The 23,774-nt window shown below is 42.4% G+C and overlaps 2 protein-coding genes across 3 annotated transcripts in view; one reads left to right on the top strand and one right to left on the bottom strand.

Annotated features, from left to right (window-relative positions):
• LOC311127007 (protein tyrosine phosphatase type IVA 3-like) overlaps window positions 1-5,150 on the bottom strand; it is a 47,612-nt gene extending 42,462 nt beyond the window's left edge. Inside the window, exon 1 of one of the 2 annotated variants that reach the window (XR_014613078.1) lies at window positions 4,969-5,140. The gene's annotated coding sequence lies outside the window, so the exon portion shown is untranslated. Of the gene's footprint in view, window positions 1-4,968 lie in introns of both variants that reach the window. The other variant, XM_084158743.1, reaches the window with a different exon arrangement.
• A 3,560-nt stretch (window positions 5,151-8,710) lies between these two features.
• On the top strand, window positions 8,711-22,038 carry LOC311117987 (protein NDRG1-like; the record flags this gene model as incomplete). The annotated part of the gene is made up of 12 exons (XM_084157586.1): window positions 8,711-8,725; window positions 10,037-10,144; window positions 10,723-10,764; window positions 12,722-12,827; window positions 13,143-13,263; window positions 14,245-14,307; window positions 16,229-16,289; window positions 16,694-16,756; window positions 19,048-19,214; window positions 19,424-19,523; window positions 19,706-19,793; window positions 21,830-22,038. 12 exons carry the CDS (start codon window positions 8,711-8,713, stop codon window positions 22,036-22,038), a joined length of 1,143 nt encoding a protein of 380 aa, XP_084013712.1.
• Between the last annotated feature and the right edge of the window lie 1,736 nt (window positions 22,039-23,774).

Here is a 23,774-nt window from a genome sequence, read left to right as displayed (position 1 = left end):
CGCTTCCTGTTGTTAGGTCTACATGATAGAAGAAACCTATTGGAGACCCACCGGGACCACAAACCACAGCAGTAGCCTGTAATGAAGTCAGTCTGGACAATAGCACCACAGCCGCAGTAAGACAGAGAGAGAGCATGCTATGTGAAAGTCTTTGTGACGGAGCAAGTCTTCATGAGGGAAAGACTGGAGAAGTAATCAACAGGGCAGATGAGATGCCCACCCTCTTATAATGTTTCTGCGTTCACACGCAACTGCAACATCAAGAAAATGTGAACAACAGAGCAGAGTCCTTTAATAGAAAGCTCTAGGCCTACCTGCTAGCCGACACTATGCTATTCCAATCAGACCCACTTCCCATAACCACCTGCAGCCGGTGAAGTTAACTAAAACGTATCCAGGGGTATTCTGAAATACCGACGGTATGATTTTCAACACCGTAAACATTTTGGGGGGGTTAGGGGCGCCTATCTAAGATATCCTAAATAAATTGTCTGCAGCTCAGGGATCCAGCTATGAATTTGGTTTGCTAACTAAGATCAAGCTTCTTGGTTAGAGCAGAGACAATCAATACCCTCCTGTATGAAGATCCATTTTCTTTACGGTTGGAAAGAAATAGCGCCCCTTGTGTGCACTGCCGGTAATACTGTATACCACGGTATGGTACAGGAACGGTATGAAGGTATGATAATCTGGATACCACCCAACCCTACTTAGCGCAATAACTTTTTCACAACTGATAGATTTAGCCTAGTCTAACTGTGTTCCTTGCAAAAGGGCAAAGGTTCTTAAATCGGCAATCAGCAGTTGAAACAATAAAGCGTCCTCCCCGCCACTGTTTCACAAAAAAGGGATGGGGCTGATATTTTATTTTTACCACTCTAAAACTCATAGACAGAGCTATGGATGCAAGGACTGACCATCCATGATATCAAAATGATAGTTTTAACCATGTTTTGAGGCTATACAGTGTTTGTTTACATTTACTTTGTTTACAAACATTGGCATAAAACCAGCTTCTATTTTGGGTTCTGATGGGGTAGGACAGTTGAACTAAGCTCATGAGGCATTTATAAGTTGAATTCTTCAAGAATCAATGGGTACATATAATTAATTTCTAAGTCCAAAACTGGATGTACACTACCGGTCAAAAGTTTTAGAACACCTACTCATTCAAGGGTTTTTCTTTATTTTTACTATTTTCTATATTGTAGAATAATAGTGAAGACATCAAAACTATGAAATAACACATATGGAATCATGTAGTACACAAATAAGTGTTAAACAAATCAAAATATATGTTATATTTTAGATTATTTAAATAGCCACCCTTTGCCTTGATGACAGCTTTGCACACTCTTGGCATTCTCTCAACCAGCTTCATGAGGTAGTCACGTGGAATGCATTTCAATTAACAGGTGTGCCTTCTTAAAAAGTTAATTTGTGGAATTTCTTTCCTTCTTAATGCGTTTGAGCCAATCAGTTGTGTTGTGACAAGGTAGGGGGGTATACAGAAGATAGCCCTATTTGGTAAAAGACCAAGTCCATATTATGGCAAGAACAGTTCAAATAAGCAAAGAGAAACGACAGTCCATCATTACTTTAAGACATGAAGGTCAGTCAATACAGAACATTTCAATCCCATCTGGTTTGGGCTTAGTGGGACTATCATTTGTTTTTAAACAGGACAATGACCCAACACACCTCCAGGCTGTGTAAGGGCTATTTTACCAAGAAGGAGAGTGATGGAGTGCTGCATCAGATGACCTGGCCTCCACAATCCCCCGACCTCAACCCAATTGTGATGGTTTGGGATGAGTCGGACCGCAGAGTGAAGGAAAAGCAGCCAACAAGTGCTCAGCATATGTGGGAACTCCTTCAAGACTGTTGGAAAAGCATTCCAGGTGAAGCTGGTTGACAGGATGCCAAGAGTGTGCAAAGCTGTCATCAAGGCAAAGGGTGGCTATTTGAAGAATCTCAAATATAAAATATATTAGCCTCAATTCATCAGGGCATGGACTCAACAAGGTATCGAAAACGTTCCACAGGGATGCTGGCTTATGTTGACTCCAATGCTTCCCACAGTTGTGTCAAGTTGGCTTGATCACATCTTTACTAATACTACAGAAATGTGCTTGATAGCAGTATCCAGATCCATCGGATGTAGTGATCACAATATAGTGGCCATATCTAGGAAAACCAAATTCCAAAGGCTGGGCCTAATATCGTGTATAAGAGGTCATACAATAAGTTTTGTAGTGATTCCTATGTTGTTGATGTAAAGAATATTTGTTGGGCCGTGGTGTGTAATGAGGAGCAAACAGATGTTGCACTTGACACTTATGAAATTGCTTATCCCAGTTACTAATAAGCATGCACTCACTAAGAAAATGACTGTAAAAACTGTTAAATCCATGTGGATAGATGAGGAATTGAAAAATTGTATGGTTGAGATGGATGAGGCAAAAGGAATGGAAAATAAGGCTGGCTGCACAACCGATTGGCAAACGTACTGCAAATTGAGAAATCATGTGACTAAACTGAATAAAAATAAGAAGAAACTACACTATAAAACAAAGATAAATGAAGAATGGAGCACCTTCAGTGACATTTCTGGAAAACAGGCAAACTCAGCTCCATCATTCATTGGGCTCCCGAGTGGCGCAGCGGTCTAAGGCACTGCATCTCAGTGCTTGAGACGTCACTACAGACCCCCTGGTTCGATTCCAGGCTGTATCACAACCGGCCGTGATTGGGAGTCCCATAGGGCGGCGCACAATTGGCCCAGCGTCGTCCGGGTTTGGCCGGTGTAGGCCGTCATTGTAAATAAGAATTTGTTCTTAACTGACTTGCCTAGTTAAAATAAAGGTTAAAAAATAAAAAATAAAAATAAAATGAATCATCACAAAACCGACTGATATTGCAAACTACTTTAATGATTTTGGGGGCTGTTTTGTTAGACTTCAGTGCAACTTTTGACATTATCGTTCATAGGAAAAACGTATGTGTTACACCCCCTGCTATATTGTGGATAAAGAGTTACCTGTCTAACAGAACGCAGAGGGTGTTCTTTAATGGAAGCCTCTCCTACATAATCCAGGTAGAATCAGGAATTCCCTAGGGCAGCTCTCTAGGCCCCTTACTTCTTTCAATCTTTACTAACGACATGCCACTGGCTTTGAGTAAAGCCAGTGTGTCTATGTATGCGGATGACTCAACACTATACACGTCAGCTACTACAGCGACTGAAATGACTGCAACACTTAACAAAGAGCTGCAGTTAGTTTCAGAATGGGTGGCAAGGAATAAGTTAAGTCCTAAATATTTCAAAAACTAAAAGCATTGTATTTGGGACAAATCATTCACTAAACCCTAAACCTCAACTAAATCTTTTAATAAATAATGTGGAAATTGAGCAAGTTGAGATGACTAAACTGCTTGGAGTAACCCTGGATTGTAAACTGTCATGGTCAAAACATATTGATACAACTGTAGCTAAGATGGGGAGAAGTCTGTCCATAATAAAGTGCTGCTCTACCTTCTTAACAGCAGTATCAACAATGCAGGTCCTACAGGCTCTAGTTTTGTCGCACCTGGACTACTGCTCAGTCGTGTGGTCAGGTGCCACAAAGAGGGACTTAGGAAAATTGCAAATGGCTCAGAACAGGGCAGCACGGCTGGCCCTTGGATGTACACAGAGAGCAAACATTAATAATATGCATGTCAATCTCTACTGGCTCAAAGTGGAGAGATTGACTTCACCACTAATTGTATATGTGAGAAGTTTTGCCATGTTGAAAGCACCGAGCTGTCTGTTTAAACGACTAGCACACAGCTCAGACACACACATATCATAGATTTCCCCTGGATTCACCTGGTCAGTCTATGTCATGGAAAGCATGACATAGTTTTGTAGACTCAGGTGTATAGTGCACTACATAGAAAATAGGGTGCCATTTGGGACACTACCCTAAGCCAGTCTGGACACAAGTGATGTAGCTGCTACTACTACTAGCCCTATATGTTGCACTATTCAAAGCGCACAAAGGGCATAGGTCATCTACAAGGGACATGGCAATTTGATCAAACCAGGTGCAATTATATCAGGATTTATTTGACTGATTGGATATAGAACATTTCGTGAAGTGAAAGGGATTAAGCTGCTGTACATGGTTGTATAACTGCTTTTAAAATATCTATAGCAATCTACAAATCGGTTTTGGACATTTTGAGAATGAGGAAACAACTGCATTAGCTATTATGTGCAATTGTCTATATGCGTAAGTATAATCTTGTCTGGTCTGGTGCTGCTAAATTTCACCAGTATCTTGATCTGAAATAAAATTGGGCGCAGCATCCTTACCCTACAGTGTACAAAAGCTGGACTCGAGGTTTCAGGGAGAGCTCCTCCATCAAGTTGCAGAAGATGGGCATAACGTTAGTGTGCCATCATCAACTAAAGTAAACAAAGGACTGGAGCAAGAATATATTTGCATCTCAGCGAGCCGGTCATTTTCAAGAAAAACCAATCGTTTGTTTCCGGGGAATTGTGGTAGAAATAAGATAACCGTTATGCAATTTGAATTTTCGTGCGTATTTGTATAGCCAACCTCAATAGCAAGAAAGCTTCTAAAATGGTTTGATTCAAGGAAGAAGCACAAGGACTGCGCACCACCTTAAAAATGCTAACCTGTTGCCATCAAAACACAAAGCCTGTTTCAAGAATCTTCACATGGTTCATCGTTAGCTAGATGACTTGTGTCAACAAAAAGTCAAAGCACACAACGCAAGTTTACAGTTTGCATGGAAGCTAGTTACAAAGACCATCCTGTCAATCATAAACAGACGGCTACTGTTGCTACGGGCAAGCTAACTAGCACTAAGCTAGCTACATCCGTAACGTTACTAAACTACAGTAACGTTAGACTAGCGCTTGCATGCAAATTCATATTTGATTTGATAGAGGCTTACCGTCTTCAAGCTACGGATAGTATCTTAAACTGCTTGGTCGCCAGCAGCTCCTGGATACTTTTCTGAGCAATATTTGGCCATTTCAAATTGTTTGAAGCTATTTTATTGCACACAGACAGAGCGATCAAAACTCGGTCCATGTGATTTTAAAACGACAATGACATTTCTCCTCCTCTGTCTCCATGGGGACGCAGCGTCACAATCTTTCTGTGAGAATCGTGGCGGGTTTCAGAACCATTTAAACAGCTGGCGCGAACACACTTATGTCTGATTCTCAATGTCAGCTGTCCAGACGTTTTCTAAAATATGTTCTACCTAACCCCATTATTGGTTGTCTAAAATCCAGCTGCATAGAATAATGATACGTCTACAATGCTCTATCGGGATATCTTTTAGGTTGCTCCGGTACGCCATCTAGCGTACGATAAAAGTGTGAACACAACAGCCACTTCGTGATGCTACACACACAGTACTAGTATTCTGGTACTTGAGACAGACAGAAAGACAGACAGACAGATCAATCAATCAATTGATAGATCCAAGCCATACAGTCAAACATGTGCGACACAGATTCCTACTGTATGTAATAAAGTATAAAAGCAGGCTCTGACACAGAATGCACTGTAATTTAATGCTCAGAAAGATATGAATAATCTGAGAGTAATCAGAAAGTAATCTACAATAGCTTTGTCTATCTGATAAATAGGACAGGGAAGGCCTGTGATGAGAGAGGATTCCATGACATCTAAACCACCATTTCAAATCTTCAGTCCTCAAGTCAGTGTCACTGCCATGGATCATGGTATATGACCCAAATGGCACCCTATTCACTAGTGTACTATTTTTGACCAGGCCCCATTGGGAATTGGGTGTGCTATGTAATGGTCCTGGTCAAATTTAGTGCAGTAATTTACGGTCGGGGGCCATGGTAATCCCTTCAGAACGGAGTCTGCTAGCCACTGCCTGCTGTGATGACACAGCTGTCATGCATTCTTATTTCTTACCATGGCTTACACCTATGTCTGCATCCTAAATGTTTCATATACAGTGCATTCGGAAAGTATTCAGACCCCTTCCCTTTTTCCACATTTTGTTACGTTACAGCCTTATTCTAAAATTGATTACATTATTTTTCAGACAGGGGGCAAAGGTTCACCTTCCAACAGGACAACAACCCTAAGCACACAGCCAAGACAACGTAGGAGTGGCTTCGGGACAAGTCTCTGAATGTCCTTGAGTGGCCTCTGCTCTAGACCAGGGATGGGCAACTTTGATGAGGGTCCTCAGTGGCTCACAGGGTTCTGCATACCAACATCCATACCCACACATGCAGTCAGAGCCGGCCTTAGCCTTTTGGGGGACCACATTTTAGTGGCCCCCCTCTTGACAGCAGAAATATATTTTTTTAATTTCCTACAATTTTACACATTTTGCCAAGGAGCATAGAGAGAAATGTTGCAGTTTTAAATCAAGTTTGCTGCAATTCTACACATTTTGCCATGGGGAGGAAGTAAGTAAGCGTTTCACTGTTAGTCTACACCTGTTATTTACGAAGCATGTGACAAATAACATTTGATTTGTTTTGAGGAGAGACATTTTAGCAGTTTCACAGCTAATTTTCTGCAATTCTACACATTTTGCCATAGGGTGAAGAGAAACGTTTGCAGTTTTTAATATGATATTTGAGCGAGAGTGACTAACAAAATCAAGGGGGGCCCCCTAGTCGGTAAGTCGACCATGTTTACTAGAAGTTTAGATAGCTGGCTGCTAGACTAACTTACCAATCTCAAACATGTTAGCTGACATGAGCTAATTGAGTGACTGTCAGTGACTGATATAACAAGATAAAAACTGCTGATTCACATTTACATTTACATTTAAGTCATTTAGCAGACGCTCTTATCCAGTTAGTGAGTGCATACATTATTATTATTTTTTTGATTCACAAACACATTTTGAAATTGCACCTTGTGTATTCTACTATTCTAACTCTCAACAGTATGTTGAGACCCTGACTGAGTTCCAAAAATAAAACAATAAATAAAATAATATATATATATTTTTTTTCCTTTTTGGAAATTGATCAGGGGCCTACAAAAGGGCACCAGTTGCTCATGCCTGCTCTAGATTGCGTCCTAAATTTCACCCCATTCCCTTTATAGTGTACTTCTTTTGACCGGGTCACATACTATATAGGGAATAGGGTGCCATTTGGGATGCATATTCTCTCTAGTCTTTGCCATTGATTGAAACAGATCACCTGCTGCAGCTTTGTGGGCTTTTTGGCTTGCCAGGCATAGGCAGCAACACACACCCCCTGATTACTGAACCAGCAGGCAGCGACACACACACCCCCTGATTACTGAACCAGCAGGCAGCGACACACACACCCCCTGATTACTGAACCAGCAGGCAGCGACACACACACCCCCTGATTACTGAACCAGCAGGCAGCGACACACACACCCCCTGATTACTGAACCAGCAGGCAACGACACACACACACCCTGATTACTGAACCAGCAGGCAGCGACACACACACCCCCTGATTACTGAACCAGCAGGCAGCGACATACACACACCCTGATTACTGAACCAGCAGGCAGCGACACACACACCCCCTGATTACTGAACCAGCAGGCAGCGACACACACACCCCCTGATTACTGAACCAGCAGGCAACGACACACACACACCCTGATTACTGAACCAGCAGGCAGCGACACACACACCCCCTGATTACTGAACCAGCAGGCAACGACACACACACACCCTGATTACTGAACCAGCAGGCAGCGACACACACACCCCCTGATTACTGAACCAGCAGGCAGCGACACACACACACCCTGATTACTGAACCAGCAGGCAGCGACACACACACCCCCTGATTACTGAACCAGCAGGCAGCGACACACACACACCCTGATTACTGAACCAGCAGGCAGCGACACACACACCCCCTGATTACTGAACCAGCAGGCAGCGACACACACACACCCTGATTACTGAACCAGCAGGCAGCGACACACACCCCCTGATTACTGAACCAGCAGGCATCGACACACACACCCCCTGATTACTGAACCAGCAGGCAGCGACACACACACCCTGATTACTGAACCAGCAGGCAGCGACACACACACCCCCTGATTACTGAACCAGCAGGCAGCGACACACACCCCCTGATTACTGAACCAGCAGGGTATACAGTTGTGTCCCAAATGGCAACTTACACTCTTTTAAAAAATGAACTATCTAGAACCTAAAAGGGTTATTCGGCTGTCTCCACAGAACCCTTTGAAGACCCCTTTTTGGTTCCAGGTAGAACCCGTTTGGTTTCAGGTAAAACTATTTTGGGTTCCATGTACTGTAGGACCCTTTCCACAGAGACAACCGAAGAACCCTTTTGTGTATTCACTTTATAGTGCTTCGACTTTTGATCAGGGCCCATCACTATGTAGGGAATAGGGTGCCATTTGTCACGCAGCCCCAGGACATTGACTTTGTTGTGAGGAGTTTATGACATATGAATGATTAAAACGGTCAGGAGTAGATTGTGATTGTTGTGATGTAGCCCTCCGGAGAGAAACCGGAGAGAAAGCGAAAATTCCAAAATCTTTGTGACATCTGAACAAAATTCGTTTATTAGGCTATGTGTCTCTGTGGAATTGAGGAATTTACGAATCTTGGCGCTTTTCGGTTTTCAACCAACACATCCGCACCACCATCACCGAGCATCATGTCTAGGAAGGTGGTATGTGTCATTGAGGTATAAAGAACGGGTATGCGTATGTATGTGATGATGACGAGGTACTGGCAGGTAGTAGTGATGATTGGTCCTTCGTGAACGAACAGCTCTTTTTGAACGGATCTTTCTGGTGAACGTCGGGAATCGAATCGCATTGGTGAAAGAGCTTTTGGCTCCCTGATTTGCATACTGCTTTTTGAGCTCAAAACAAGTTACAAAAGAATTATCTAAAGAGGGTGAATCCTCACTGCAGAATCAAAAAATAGTCGGGAGAGCGCGTCAATCTGGTCCACGCTGATTTTTTTCAGTGCATATAAACAAAAAATCATTTTCTTTGCGGGCCATCTAATAATCTGGCGAGGTAAAAATTTATTTGAACGCGCATTTCACGATCTGACATAATGGTAGCCTACCTTTTGGGCTTTACATTGGAGATGTGCACCTTTTCATGGTTCTAAGTCGATTTTGAAGCATTTTGAACGAAGAGCCGTTTGGGAGCCAAATGAACCGGCTCTTTTACGTGAACGGAGACAAATGTGCCGGCTCACGGAAAAGACTCGGAAGCCCATCACTAGCAGGTAGTCGCTCTCATGCGCTGGAAACATTCGCGCGCTCACACGTGCGCAATGGCTGACAAACATTAAGATGTGTAGGCTACCCTTTTAACGAATTCATAAAAGAAACCCAGTGTAAACAAACGTTGCTGTAATCTGTTCACTGATACACTGACACATATGGTCTGCAGCATCATGGCAAATGGGTGTTATGGCAAATGCCACCTGTACATATGCTGCTTGATATTTATGTTGGTTGACATGGGCAAATATAGCCTACAGCAGCATCACAGAATAATGCAGCCAATTTAATACCTAAATCCCCACTGTATAACAAATCCAATAGCTTTGCTATCGATTTAAAATGTGAAATGTATGTTTTTTTATATGTTGGTTAATGTTTCCCTAGGTTTCGTCCCAAACTGCACCCTATTACCTATGTAGCCCACTACCTTTGACCAGAGACTATTTGGCCCTGGTCAAAAGTAGTGGACTATATAGGGCAGGACTGCCCAACCCTGTTCCTGGAGAGCTACCATCCTGTAGGTTTTTGCTCCAACCCTAATCTAGCACACCTGATTCTAATAATTAGCAGGTTGATAAGATCAATCAGGTTAGTAACACCTGGGGTTGGAGTGAAAACCTACAGGAGGGTAGCTCTCCATGAACAGGGTTGGGCAACCCTGATCTAGGGAATAGGGTGCCAGTTGGGAAGCAACCATGAGTATTCTGTGAAATGTTTTTTTTATTCTCCATTCAACAGGGTGCTCATCAACATCAACAGGCTTCTCAGCAGATCCCCTCTTTGGTGGAGCTGGATGAGGTTGACCTGGAGGAAAATGAAGCGCAGGTCAACATTAACTCACTTCCTGTGAGTTGTTTAGTTGTTCATACACCGGAAAGTTCTGGATATCAGTTTGGATTGAATGGTGCTCAGGTCATTCAAAATACACAGGCAGGATATAAAACATTCAGGAAAAATTATATAGGGTGCCATTTGGGACGCATATGACCATTTTACGCCTGAACAGCTTTGGCAGTAGCTGGAGCCAGTTGCTGGAACCTCATTGTGCCTTAGTCAAAGTTATCAACGAACAACCCCTTTACCAGAGTTAATAAAACCAGGATAAAAAGAAAAAAAAATGTATTACATCAAATTAGCCCTCATGTCCCTGTAGGCAGGACCCCGAAGCAAAGTTCAACAGTGAAGCGTTTGTCCTGAAGTTTCTTAAAACCATACTGTAGCAGATTACGCAAAGATCTCAAATGTTAGCGAATTCCCTTTTTAGTGCCTTACTCTTGACCAGGGCCAATAACGCTCTGGTCAAAAGTTGTACTCTATATTTTTCTGTTGATGGCCATTTTGATAAAACAGAGTTTATCAACTCACTCCAACAAGTTGATTTATGACGCTGTGTATAATGAGATTTGTTTTGTTTTGTCCTTCAGGGGCTGACAGGGGCGGTTGCAAGACTCATGGTCGGCCTTAGGGTACGTATCAACACCTAAACCCTATGTATTTATATCATGGTAAGTAACAGCTGCAAGTAGGTTAGTGCTCTATAACAATTACTAACCTACAGTATGTAACTACCATGTAGATACAGGTTATTGCACACAATGTAAAGTGGGAATAATTCATTGCAAAAAAATAAAGAGAACCCTGTGCACAGCAGTGTGTCTAGGTGCTGGTTTTGGCTGGAACAACTTGTTAATGGGTGTTATGACAGGTTGCCTATTCTGAATGCACTGTGTGAGGTAGGAGCTGATACAGGAGCAGGTTTCCTGGTTAGACGACAAGGAGAGAGACTTGAGATTGCGTTTTAAAGAGTCTATACTCTTTCTTCTTTCAATCATAATCCATTCAGTTTCCATGATTGACTCGTGTGTGTGGATACTGTGAGGCACAGAGAACTGCAATAAAAGGATAAATGCAGGAGAGTTCTTCACAACTGCATGGGTTGTTTGGCACTGAACTAAAGGGCAAAGGAACTCCGGTATTTTAACAAATTAAATGGGTTGCAGGTGCGCTCAGAGTATAGAGATCTCTAGTGCCCAAAAGCCTGTAAAACATGGGCAGCGCCATTGAAGACAGATACGTAGAGATCTCTACACATCTCTATGGTTCAGATGTGCCTGTAATTAAAGGGACCGTTAACTAAAGAGTGCAATTAAAGGAAGAATTAATTAAAGTGTGAGGAAAAATGACAGCCTTTTCTACAATGGGACCACACATGGTTTTGTGCCATTCCATTTGCGCCGTTTCAGCCACTATTATGAGCCGTCCTCCACTCAGCAGCCTCCACTGAATGGGACTAATCCATTTGACATTGGTTGAAGTATAATATGGATGGATAGAGTTGATTCCTGAAGCTTTAAGTGGAGTTTTCAGGTCTTTGGAGATGATAACTGCCAGACATCCCAGTGGCCTAGGGCAGGGTTTCCCAAACTTGGTCCTGGGCCCAAACGGGGGCACGGCATGCTTTACATGAAAGTGCCTGGCTTTGGTTGATCCAATTTGCCAGATGTTGTCATCCAGTATTAGTCTAGCTCAGGGGTACTGAACTCTGACCCTACGAGGTCCGGAGCCTGCTGGTTTTCTGCTCTACCTGATCATTCATTGCACACACCTGGTGTCCCAGGTCTAAATCAATCCCTGATTGTGGAACTGGCTTCGAGGTCCAGAGTTGAGTTTGAGGGGCTAGCTTCTCCTGGTGAACCCTGCAAAGCACCATGGGAGCCAAGGGCTTAGCCAGTAAACAGAGAGAGTATAGAACCAAGCTCTCGGGCAACAACACTCAACTGCAAAAGGGTTTTCCAGGACAATGATGACTTGGTCTTTGACATTGAAATCACTGTGAGTATTACTGCATCTGCTCTTTGTTTTGATTCAGATGTTTGAAATGGGTTTGTGTTTTGTAAAGATTGGGTTCATGTGTTGGGGTTGATGATGCATCTCTTGGGGTTGATTGTGGATCTTGATTGAATGGATACAAGTTTTTCATTTGTCATTGTGGTGGAGTTCAGTGCGGATACACGTAAATGCAGTTTGTAGTGTGATGCATTATATTGAGTGTATATTATTTATTTCTATAAATGCAATAGGTAAATAATCATGCATGCTGAAAATGTGATGTCTGACAAATCTCCATTCACTGTTTCTTTACCACTATTTATGACAGGAGGAGGAATTCCTCAGCTCTACTTTGTTGACGTTATACCTGAGACCACCAAACAAAACATTCAGAACACATATTAGATAACAACACAGATCTGTTTGGACTTGAAAGGGAATTTAGAATACAAAGTGGAACTTAAAAGCATCCAAAGTAGTCTCTAGACCAAAATGATGCAAAAAAGTCGAAGTTGTGAACTATTGGAACAGGGTAACTCCTAGACCCGTTATAGTTGTGGTGTTTGTCTAACCAGAGTTGTTTTCCGATGGCAGGAGGATGACGTGGAGACTCAGTTTGGAAAGGTCCACTGCACTCTGAAGGGGGTTCCCAAGGGCAACTGCCCCGTCATCATGACCTTCCACGATATTGGACTGAACTGTATGTTTTGTTGTTGTGAGAGAGCCCTGTCTGGGCTGTGCAGTTTATCTTCAGTTGATTGTTATTGTACACATCTGGCAGCTAAGTTCCATTCCATATTGATGTGCATCTAAACCAGTGAGCATACAGCGCTTTGATGACAAACAGAACTTTAAACAAATGACTGTTTTGTGTGTTAATTCAGGCTGTCATGACCTGTATGCAGTCACATATGGTTGTTCTATTCAATGTCAATTTCAAAAGCATCAATACACAAGAAAAACAACATTTAGGAGCACTTTGCTGAACTTGTCTTATATTCTCCCGTGTGTCTAGACAAGTCGTGCTTCAACCCCCTGTTCAGCCACGAGGACATGCAGGAGATCATGAGGCACTTTGCCGTGTGCCACGTCGGTGCCCCTGGGCAGCATGAGGGTGCTTCCACTCTCTCCACCGAGTGAGTGACCAGTGCCACCCTCTCAAGTCAAGTCATCCTTTATTAGCAGCATGAATTTGTGCTTTGCAGGGGGGTTATTGAGTTGAAGATTCTCTGGTGGTTGCAGTCCTCCGTGTACCATGAAATAGAATATAAACAAATTAGTCAGCTCCAATGATTTACCGCCCGTAAGGCGGAGTGCTGCTAGTAAATTTGCATACAAACACATTCAACAAAATGTACATACATACATACAGTAGACACCTGCATAGAAAGTGACCTTGAAAACAAACAGAATGGGTGGGCTGCTATCAGAGTTCAACAGCAATGAGGATGTAGGTCAGTGACGCCCGGTCTGAGAGACACAAGCTGGGATCTAGTCCCATCTGTTGTTAGTGGACACTGGGATCTAGTCCCATCTGTTAGTCTTAGTGGACACTGGGATCTAGTCCCATCTGTTAGTCTTAGTGGACACTGGGATCTAGTCCCATCTGTTAGTCTTAGTGGACACTGGGATCTAGTCCCATCTGTTAGTCTTAGTGGACACTGGGACTAACAGCAGCTGCCTGCCATGCTAATCCACTGTCACATGGCACCTGGTCCACAAGACTCTTAAACAGTCAACATCAGGGGACTGGGTCACTGCTAGGCTAGTGTAGTTCCCTCTACCTGTATGTTCAGGTAGTAGAAGTATCCAGTGAGAAAAGAGATGATGTTCAGAGGGTAGAAAGAGAATAACAAGGCACCAACAGATGATAACAAATGGATGGGAAATTCAATTAAAAAATGTCAACATGTTTGAGAGACTAGTTTGGCAAAATAACATTATGGTTGCGTCCTAAATGGCTCCCTATGTAGTGCATAACTTTTGACCAGAGGCTTTGGTCAAAAGTAGTGCACTATATAGGGAATAGGGTGCCATTTGGGATGCATCCATGACTTGTATCGTGTTAGAGAGGATGAGGAGCACCGGAGGTAACTTGTTCTGGTCTTCCGCTGCAGGTACACCTACCCCTCTATGGACCAGCTCTCTGAGACTCTCCCTCAGGTCCTCAAGCACTTTCGGTAAGTCCCAAATCAACGTTTATTCGCCACATACAGTGGGGAAAAAAAGTATTTAGTCAGCCACCAATTGTGCAAGTTCTCCCACTTAAAAAGATGAGAGAGGCCTGTAATTTTCATCATAGGTACACGTCAACTATGACAGACAAAATGAGGAAGAAAAATCCAGAAAATCACATTGTAGGATTTTTTATGAATTTATTTGCAAATTATGGTGGAAAATAAGTATTTGGTCAATAACAAAAGTTTCTCAATACTTTGTTATATACCCTTTGTTGGCAATGAAACAGGTCAAACGTTTTCTGTAAGTCTTCACAAGGTTTTCACACACTGTTGCTGGTATTTTGGCCCATTCCTCCATGCAGATCTCCTCTAGAGCAGTGATGTTTTGGGGCTGTCGCTGGGCAACACGGACTTTCAACTCCCTCCAAAGATTTTCTATGGGGTTGAGATCTGGAGACTGGCTAGGCCATTCCAGGACCTTGAAATGCTTCTTACGAAGCCACTCCTTCGTTGCCCGGGCGGTGTGTTTGGGATCATTGTCATGCTGAAAGACCCAGCCACGTTTCATCTTCAATGCCCTTGCTGATGGAAGGAGGTTTTCACTCAAAATCACATGATACATGGCCCCATTCATTCTTTCCTTTACACGGATCAGTCGTCCTGGTCCCTTTGCAGAAAAACAGCCCCAAAGCATGATGTTTCCACCCCCATGCTTCACAGTAGGTATGGTGTTCTTTGGATGCAACTCAGCATTCTTTGTCCTCCAAACACGACAAGTTCTATTTTGGTTTCATCTGACCATATGACATATGACATTCTCCCAATCCTCTTCTGGATCATCCAAATGCACTCTAGCAAACTTCAGACGGGCCTGGACATGTACTGGCTTAAGCAGGGGGACACGTCTGCACTGCAGGATTTGAGTCCCTGGCGGCGTAGTGTGTTACTGATGGTAGGCTTTGTTACTTTGGTCCCAGCTCTCTGCAGGTCATTCACTAGGTCCCCCCGTGTGGTTCTGTGATTTTTGCTCACCGTTCTTGTGATCATTTTGACCCCACGGGGTGAGATCTTGCGTGGAGCCCCAGATCGAGGGAGATTATCAGTGGTCTTGTATGTCTTCCATTTCCTAATAATTGCTCCCACAGTTGATTTCTTCAAACCAAGCTGCTTACCTATTGCAGATTCAGTCTTCCCAGCCTGGTGCAGGTCTACAATTTTGTTTCTGGTGTCCTTTGACAGCTCTTTGGTCTTGGCCATAGTGGAGTTTGGAGTGTGACTGTTTGAGGTTGTGGACAGGTGTCTTTTATACTGATAACAAGTTCAAACAGGTGCCATTAATACAGGTAACGAGTGGAGGACAGAGAAAACTCTTAAAGAAGAAGTTACAGGTCTGTGAGAGCCAGAAATCTTGCTTGTTTGTAGGTGACCAAATACTTATTTTCCACCATAATTTGCAAATAAATTCATTAAAAATCCTACAATGTGATTTTCTGGATTTTTTTTCCTCATTTTGTCTGTCATAGTTGACGTGTACCTATGATGAAAATGACAGGCCTCTCTCATCTTTTTAAGTGGGAGAACTTGCACAATTGGTGGCTGACTAAATACATTTTTTCCCCACTGTACACAGTTTACAGCTGGTATAAACAGTGCAGCTAAATGTGTACTGGCAAGCTCCCTCAACAGTGCAGTACAAATACCAATAAAAACATGATTTCACTTATGATTGATTTTGTTTTACCATTGAGGAAAATTTTGGAAATACGTGTTTTAATAAAAGTGTTATCCTCCGGGATCAAAAACAAAAAAAAAATTCTGTGGATAACTAAATATAATTTAAATTACATTCACGTAGAGGTTTACATCCTCTTCTTATTAGAAGCTTCAAACTCCCATCAAACCTCCTGTTGTTTCCCTTCAGGTTTAAGAGTGTCATTGGACTGGGCAGTGGTGCTGGTGCCTACACCCTCGCGAAATTCGCTGTGAGTTGATTTTTGTTGCTGTTGAACTCTTTGTTTTTGTTTAAAATTGAGCAGCCATGATTAAACTAAGATTTTAAACCTAGTAAAAGTCCTTCCAACATACCACAGTGTTGAAACCGGCAACATAATCGTGATCATTTTTATTGCCAAGCAGCAAGTCCTTTGGAATGTTCTTTTGTTTGCACACATCTACACTGTTCTGTACTGTACAGACACTGAATAGACGGTGTGGTGGTTATCCTTATGTTAGACGAACCACTGAAACAATGAAGCTTATAGTAGATATCACAACAAAGTTTATCTTGCTGTACAAGTGTTTGTGTCATTTCCTGCTCTCTGAATCCTAAATATGTCCCAAATGGGTTGTGCTATGTTCTTCATCTCTTTATTCTTCCTGGCTACAGCTGAACCATCCAGACAAGGTTGAGGGACTTGTCCTCATCAACATCAATGCACGTGCTGAGAGCGTGATAGATTCACTTACACACAAGGTAGCATAACTAACATAACTTTAAGTGCTTTTGAAACTGTAAATAAATAAGAATATGTCAGGTTTGTATTAGTTTATTATTATTAAGACCCTCCAACATAACAATCCACATTGTGGTCTTTCAGGCTAAGCTCATGGTGACGCGCTGATTTACTCTGATAGAGTTGAATTCTTAGGGGATTACGTATAGATCTGCTTTAATGATCTTTGTGTTTGATCAGAGCCTGGTTTGGGGAGCATGCACACACACACCTCTGTAAACTCCCAACTCTCTCTCTGTTCAGATGACTGGCTGGATCACAGCACTACCTGATCATGTTCTAAACCACATGTTTGGAAAGGTAAGGGTTAGATAGACACAGGAACAACACTAACACCTTAATTACTACTTCTGTTCCATCTACTACACTACAACCACTGACAGTCCGTATCGAAAGAGCAACGAATTGTTTTGAAACATCCTAAAGATGTAGTTTTGTTCAATAAACTGTCAATATAAGACTTCTGTCCCCCTCTGGAAGCTACAGTACCTTGCAAAAGTATTCATCCCCCTTGGCGTTTTTACTATTTTTGTTGCGTTACAACCTGTAATTTAAATTGGTTTTTATTTGGATTTCATGTAATGGACATACACAAAATAGTCCAAATTGGTGAAGTGGAATGAAAGAAATAACTTGTTACAAAAAATTATAAAAAGTAAATAATGGAAAAGTGGTGTGTGCATATGTTTTCACCCCCTTTGCTATGAAGCCCCTAAATAAGATCTGGTGCAACCAATTACCTTCAGAAGTCACAGAATTAGTTAGATTGCACACAGGTGGACTTTATTTTTTTTACACACCTGTTCTGAAAGGCCCCAGAGTCTGTAACACCACTAAGCAAGGGGCACCATGAAGACCAAGGAGCTCTCCAAACAGGTCAGGGACAAAGTTGTGGAGAAGTAGAGATCAGGGTTGGGTTAGAAAAAAATATCCCAAACTTTGAACATCCCACGGAGCACCATTTAAATCCATTATAAAAAAATTTGAAAGAATATGGCACGACAACAAACCTGCCAAGAGAGGGCCGCCCACCAAAACTCACGGACCAGGCAAGGGGGGCATTAATCAGAGAGGCAACAAAGACACCAAAGATAACACTGAAGGAGCTGCAAAGCTCCACAGCGGCGATTGGAGTATCTGTCCATAGGACCACTTTAAGCCGTACACTTCACAGAGGTGGGCTTTACAGAAGAGTGGCCAGAAAAAGGCCATTGCTTAAACAAAAAAATAAGCAAACACGTTTGGTGTTTGCCAAAAGGCATGTGGGAGACTCCCCAAACAAATGGAAGAAGGTACTCTGGTCAGATGAGACTAAAATTGAGCTTTTTGGCCATCAAGGAAAGCACTATGTCTGGCGCAAACCCAACACCTCTCATCACCCCGAGAACACCATCCTGCTGTGGGGATGTGTTTCATTGGCAGGGACTGGGAAACTGGTCAGAATTGAAGGAATGATGGATGGCGCTAAATAAAGGGAAATTCTTGAGGGAAACCTGTTTGTCTTCCAGAGATTCACCTTCCAGCAGGACAATGACCCTAAGCATACTGCTAAAGCAACACTTGAGTGGTTTAAAGGGAAACATTTAAATGTCTTGGAATGGCCTCGTCAAAGCCCAGACCTCAATCCAATTGAGAATCTGTGGGATGATTTAAAGATTGCTGTACACCAGCGGAACCCATCCAACTTGAAGGAGCTGGTGAAGTTTTGCCTTGAAGAATGGGCAAAAATCCCAGTGGCTAGATGTGCCAAGCTTATAGAGACATACCCCAAGAGACTTGCAGCTGTAATTGCTGCAAAAGGTGGCTCTACAAAGTATTGACTTTGGGGGGGTGAATAGTTATGCGCGCTCAAGTTTTCAGTTTTTTTGTCTTATTTGTTGTTTGTTTCACAATAAAAAAATATTTTGCATCTTCAAAGTGGTAGGCATGTTGTGTAAATCAAATGATACAAACCCCCCGAAAATCCATTTTAATTCCAGGTTGTAAGGCAACAAAATAGGGAAAATGCCAAGGGGGTGAATACTTTTGCAAGCCACTGTATATACCTGAGTATGAATGATACAATTACATTTATATTTAAATAGCTGTGAATTGTTGTGAAACATCAACCCCTTGTTATGGATGTTTATAGTCAGTGTCATAACACATTACGTGTATTATACACAATGTTATAACGTATGTACTTCATAGAAAGCGTTACCATTGAGTTGTATTATTTGTGCATTAGGAGGAGATCCAGAACAACCCTGATCTGATCGCCACATACCGCAACCACATCACCAATGATGTCAACCAGTCCAACCTGGCCCAGTTCCTCAAGTCCTACCAGAACCGCAGGGACCTAGAGATCGAGAGGCCTGTCCCGGGGGGAAACATTAACGTCAGGACTCTGAAGTACGTCACACGGACCGACTCCGCATCAGGGCCCTGACTCTTACCTGACCACATGACCTGACCAGGGAAAACTCAGGGCCCTAGCTACTCATGATTGTTTCAGATATGATATTGACTATGAGCATTAGTTCTATTGACTGAGTATTAGTTATGATATTTACTATGAGCATTATTAGTTAAGTAGCTAATTAATCTGCTGACTCCTGCAGGTGCCCTGCACTGCTGGTGGTGGGAGACAGCTCCCCTGCAGTCGAGGCTGTGGTCGAGAGCAACGCAAAGCTCAACCCAACACAGACAACACTGCTCAAGGTGAGTTTAATGTGTGACTCAGACAGATTAATTATTACTGTCAAAAGTAGTTTGTAAGTAAAGATCCAGAAGCACAGTGTCATTGACCATCCAAGAACAATGCATGTGATTTGGTAATGAGAAGGGGTTGTTAAGATAATGGTGATTGGTTGACCCATGATCGTTTGTCTTTGTCCAATCAGATGGCTGACTGTGGAGGACTTCCCCAGGTGAGCCAGCCTGGCAAACTGACAGAGGCCTTCAAGTACTTCATCCAGGGCAAGGGTTACAGTAAGTATCAGCTCTGGATAATGGATCTAATTGGAAGATGATGTTAATCTTAGTGCATGTCAACAAGGTATCACCTGTAGTCAGTGGTAGCATGCACAGAATAAGAGAATGAGAATCTCACACATGGAATATTACTGCTCCCCAATATTCCAGAAGCCGTCGTCAGCGTGCACTGAGGAACTAAAATGTAGCTACCAGCTTCCTAGTGTACCAAGAGACTAACTTTCAGATTGAATAGAGCCCTTGGGGTCTGGTCAAAAGCAGTGCACTACAGTGCCTTCAGAAAGTATTCAGACCCCTTGACTTTTTCCACATTTTGTTACGTTACAGCCTTTTTCTAAAATTGATTAAATAGTTTTTCCCCCTCATCAATCTACATACAATACCCCATAATGACAAAGCAAAAAGTCTTTTTGATTTTTTTGCTAATTTATAAAAAATGGATATCACATTTATATAAGTATTCAGACCCTTTACTCAGTACTTTGTTGAAACGCATTTGGCAGCGATTACAGCCTCGAGTCTTCTTGGGTATGACGCTACAAGCTTGGCACACCTTTATTTGGGGAGTTTCTCCCATTCTTCTCTGCAGATCCTCTCAAGCTCTGTCAGGTTGGATGGGGAGTGTTGCTGCACAGCTATTTTCAGGTCTCTCCAGAGATGTTCGATCGGGTTCAAGTCCGGTCTGTGGCTGGGCCACTCAAGGACATTCAGAGACTTGTCCTGAAGCCACTCCTGTGTTGTCTTGGCTGTGTGCTTAGGGTCGTTGTCCTGTTGGAAGGTGAACCTTCGCCCCAGTCTGAGGTCTGGAGCACTCTAGAGCAGGTTTTTATCAAGGATCTCTCTGTACTGTTCATCTTTCCCTCGATCCTGACTGGTCTCCCAGTCCCTGCCGCTGAAAAACATCCCCACAGCATGATGCTGCCACCACCATGCTTCACCGTAGGGATGGTGCCAGGTTTCCTCCAGACGTGACGCTTGGCATTCAGGCCAAAGTGTTAAATCTTGGTTTCATCAGACCAGAGAATCTTGTTTCTCATAGACAGTCTTTAGGTGCCTTTTGGCAAACTCAAAGTGGGCTGTCATGTACCTTTTACATAAGGAGTGGTTTCCGTCTGGCCACTCTACCATAAATGCATGATTGGTGGAGTGCTGCAGTGATGGGAGAACCTTACAGAAGGACAACCATCTCCACAAAGGAACTCTAGAGCCCTGTCAGAGTGACCATCGGGTTATTGGTCACCTCGCTGACCAAGGCCGTTCTCCCACGATTGCTCAGCTCTAGGAAGAGTCTAGGTGGTTCCACACTTCTTCCATTTAAGAACGATGGAGGCCACTGTGTTCTTGGGGACCTTCAATGCTGCAGACATTTTTTGGTACCCTTCCCCGGATCTGTGCCTCGACACAATCCTGTCTTGGAGCTCTACGGACAATTCCTTCGACCTCATGGCTTGGTTTATTTCTCTGACATGCACTGTCAACTGGGAGACCTTATATACACAGGTGTGTGCCTTTCCAAATCATGTCCAATTGATTTTACCACAGGTGGACTCCAAGTTTTAGAAACATCTCAAGGATGATCAATGGAAACAGGATACACCTGAGCTCAATTTCAAGTCTCATAGCAAAGGGTCTGAATACTTATGAAAATAAGGTATTTCTGTTAATACATTTGCAAAAATATCTAAACCTGTTTTTGCTTTGTCATTATGGGGTATTGTGTGTAGATTGCTGAGGATAAAACATTTTAAAATTTAGAATAAGGCTGTAAGGTAACAAAGTGGAAAAAGTCAAGGGGTCTGAATACTTTCCGAAGGCACTGTATATATATTTTTTTTACATTTTAGTCCGTTAGCAGACGCTCTTATCCAGAGCGACTTACAGTTAGTGCATACATTTTCATACTGGCCCCCCACAACCCTGGCGTTGAAAGCACCATGCTCTACCAACTGAGCTACAGGGGACTATATATATATATGTATGTAATAGGGTGTAATTTGGAACTCACCCTAACGGTCTCTCCTGCCTTCCCCTAGTGTCCTCGGCCAGCATGACCAGACTGGTGAGGTCCCGTACTGCCTCAGGCTCCAGCATCGCCTCCTGCGACAGCAACAGGAGCCACTCTCATAGCAACGACAACCAGCCCGCCCGGCCTCACACCGACGTGTCCGTGGAGAGTGTCTCCAACAGCACCGTGGATCAGACCGTTGTCATGTCCAGCAGCAAGACTGAGGACACCTGCTAGTGCCTTTGGTCACTGAAAGGTCCTAGGTTGTGTCCCAAATGGCACCCTATTTCCTATATAGTGCGCTACTTTTGACGTCAAAAAGTAGTGCATTATGTGGGAAATAGGATGCCATTTGGGACGCAGCCCCTGTGTCCCTAACCTCATAACCCCTGTCCATTCCCTACTGCCTGTGTTGCTGCTGACAATAAACCTCATAACCCCTGTCCTGTCCTGTCCATTCCCTACCCTACTGCCTGTGTTGCTGCTGACAATAAACCACAACATGCTACTATGATAGAGGACAGTATCTATGCTCTGTTCTCACTGCATTGTGGGTAATAGAGTTTATACCCAATGGTTGCCATACTGTATGTCATTTGGGTGATATGTAATCTGTATGGATGTTCCTCTATGTATTGTTTTTATTGTAAGAATGTTACAATGCCAGGGCAGCATCAAATTGAGGACTCCCTGTTTTGTTTCTGTTGTAGAACATGATATGTAACACATAAATCATAATGACGCTTAAATAAGCCCTGAATTATGTCAAATATTTTACATATGTTTGGTCAAAACTTTCCAATGCTGAAAAACTGATTATTTTGATAGAAATGCAATGTATGAGAGAAATAGCAAAAAATGCAGCAGAAATTATTTTGAAAAGATTTGTCACAACCCAAATCTTCATACTGGTACATAATACTGTTTGTATTTATTTGAACCAATAAAATTTGACTTCCTGGATAGAGGTTGTTGTTGTTTATGATATGGTACATTGACCAATGAAATAAGTTACAACACTTATTCAGCTGATCTCAAATTTCAATCAATCAAAGCTGATACACTTTTGACCTCAGAGAGCAAATAACTGACTTGACAATGCAGACATTGAGGCAAACATTATTGTTAATTAAGAGTCAATGGAAATAATCACCCACATGCTCTTAAGGAAATTGTGAATGTCATGGATACATTAGAACTAGTAGATATATGGAGGCTTAAATATGCTGATCTAGTGAGATATACATGGCGGAGACTGAATCAAGCTAGTCGTCTTGACTTCTTTCTTATCTCATTCTCGTTGGCACCAAAAGTAAAAAAAAGTGTTGATAGGGGACAGAATGCGGTCGGACCATCATATAATAGGCATATACATTACTCTGACTGAATTTCCACGTGGGCGAGGATATTGGAAATTTAATCAAAGCCTATTAGATGATAATTTATTTATAATTAGAACAAAGGAATTTATAACTGACTTTTTCCAACATAACATAGGTACAGCGAATCCCCTTATTGTATGGGACACCTTTAAATGTGCCTTTAGAGGCCATGCAATTCAGTACTCATCTCGAAAACAAAAGCAATTTAGGTCAAAAGAGTTTATACTAAGAAAGGAAATAGAAAGTCTAACAGAACAGATAGATGGCAATAAAAACTGTAACATAGAGGCTCAGAATAAATTAGAGGAAAAACAAAAAGAAATGGAAAAACTTATTCAAGAAAGATCAAGTGTAATATATTATAAAAATAAAGCAAACTGGATGGAATATGGGGAAAAATGCACAAAATTATTTTTTAATCTTCAACATAGGAATGCTACCAAAAAGAACTTAATGAAACTGGTTACAATTGACGGAGTCACCCATAATTCACCTAATGATATTTTGAAGGAAGAAACAAAGTATTTTAAGCATATGTTTTCTTTTCAGTCGCCTCCATCTCCTCTAACTGAAGCTAATTGTAGAGATTTT

Source organism: Coregonus lavaretus (assembly GCF_964263955.1).
Source record: "Coregonus lavaretus genome assembly, chromosome: 3".
Taxonomy (NCBI): domain Eukaryota; kingdom Metazoa; phylum Chordata; class Actinopteri; order Salmoniformes; family Salmonidae; genus Coregonus; species Coregonus lavaretus.
Note: the sequence above shows the minus strand (reverse complement) of the source record. Positions and strands in the feature narration are given on the sequence as shown.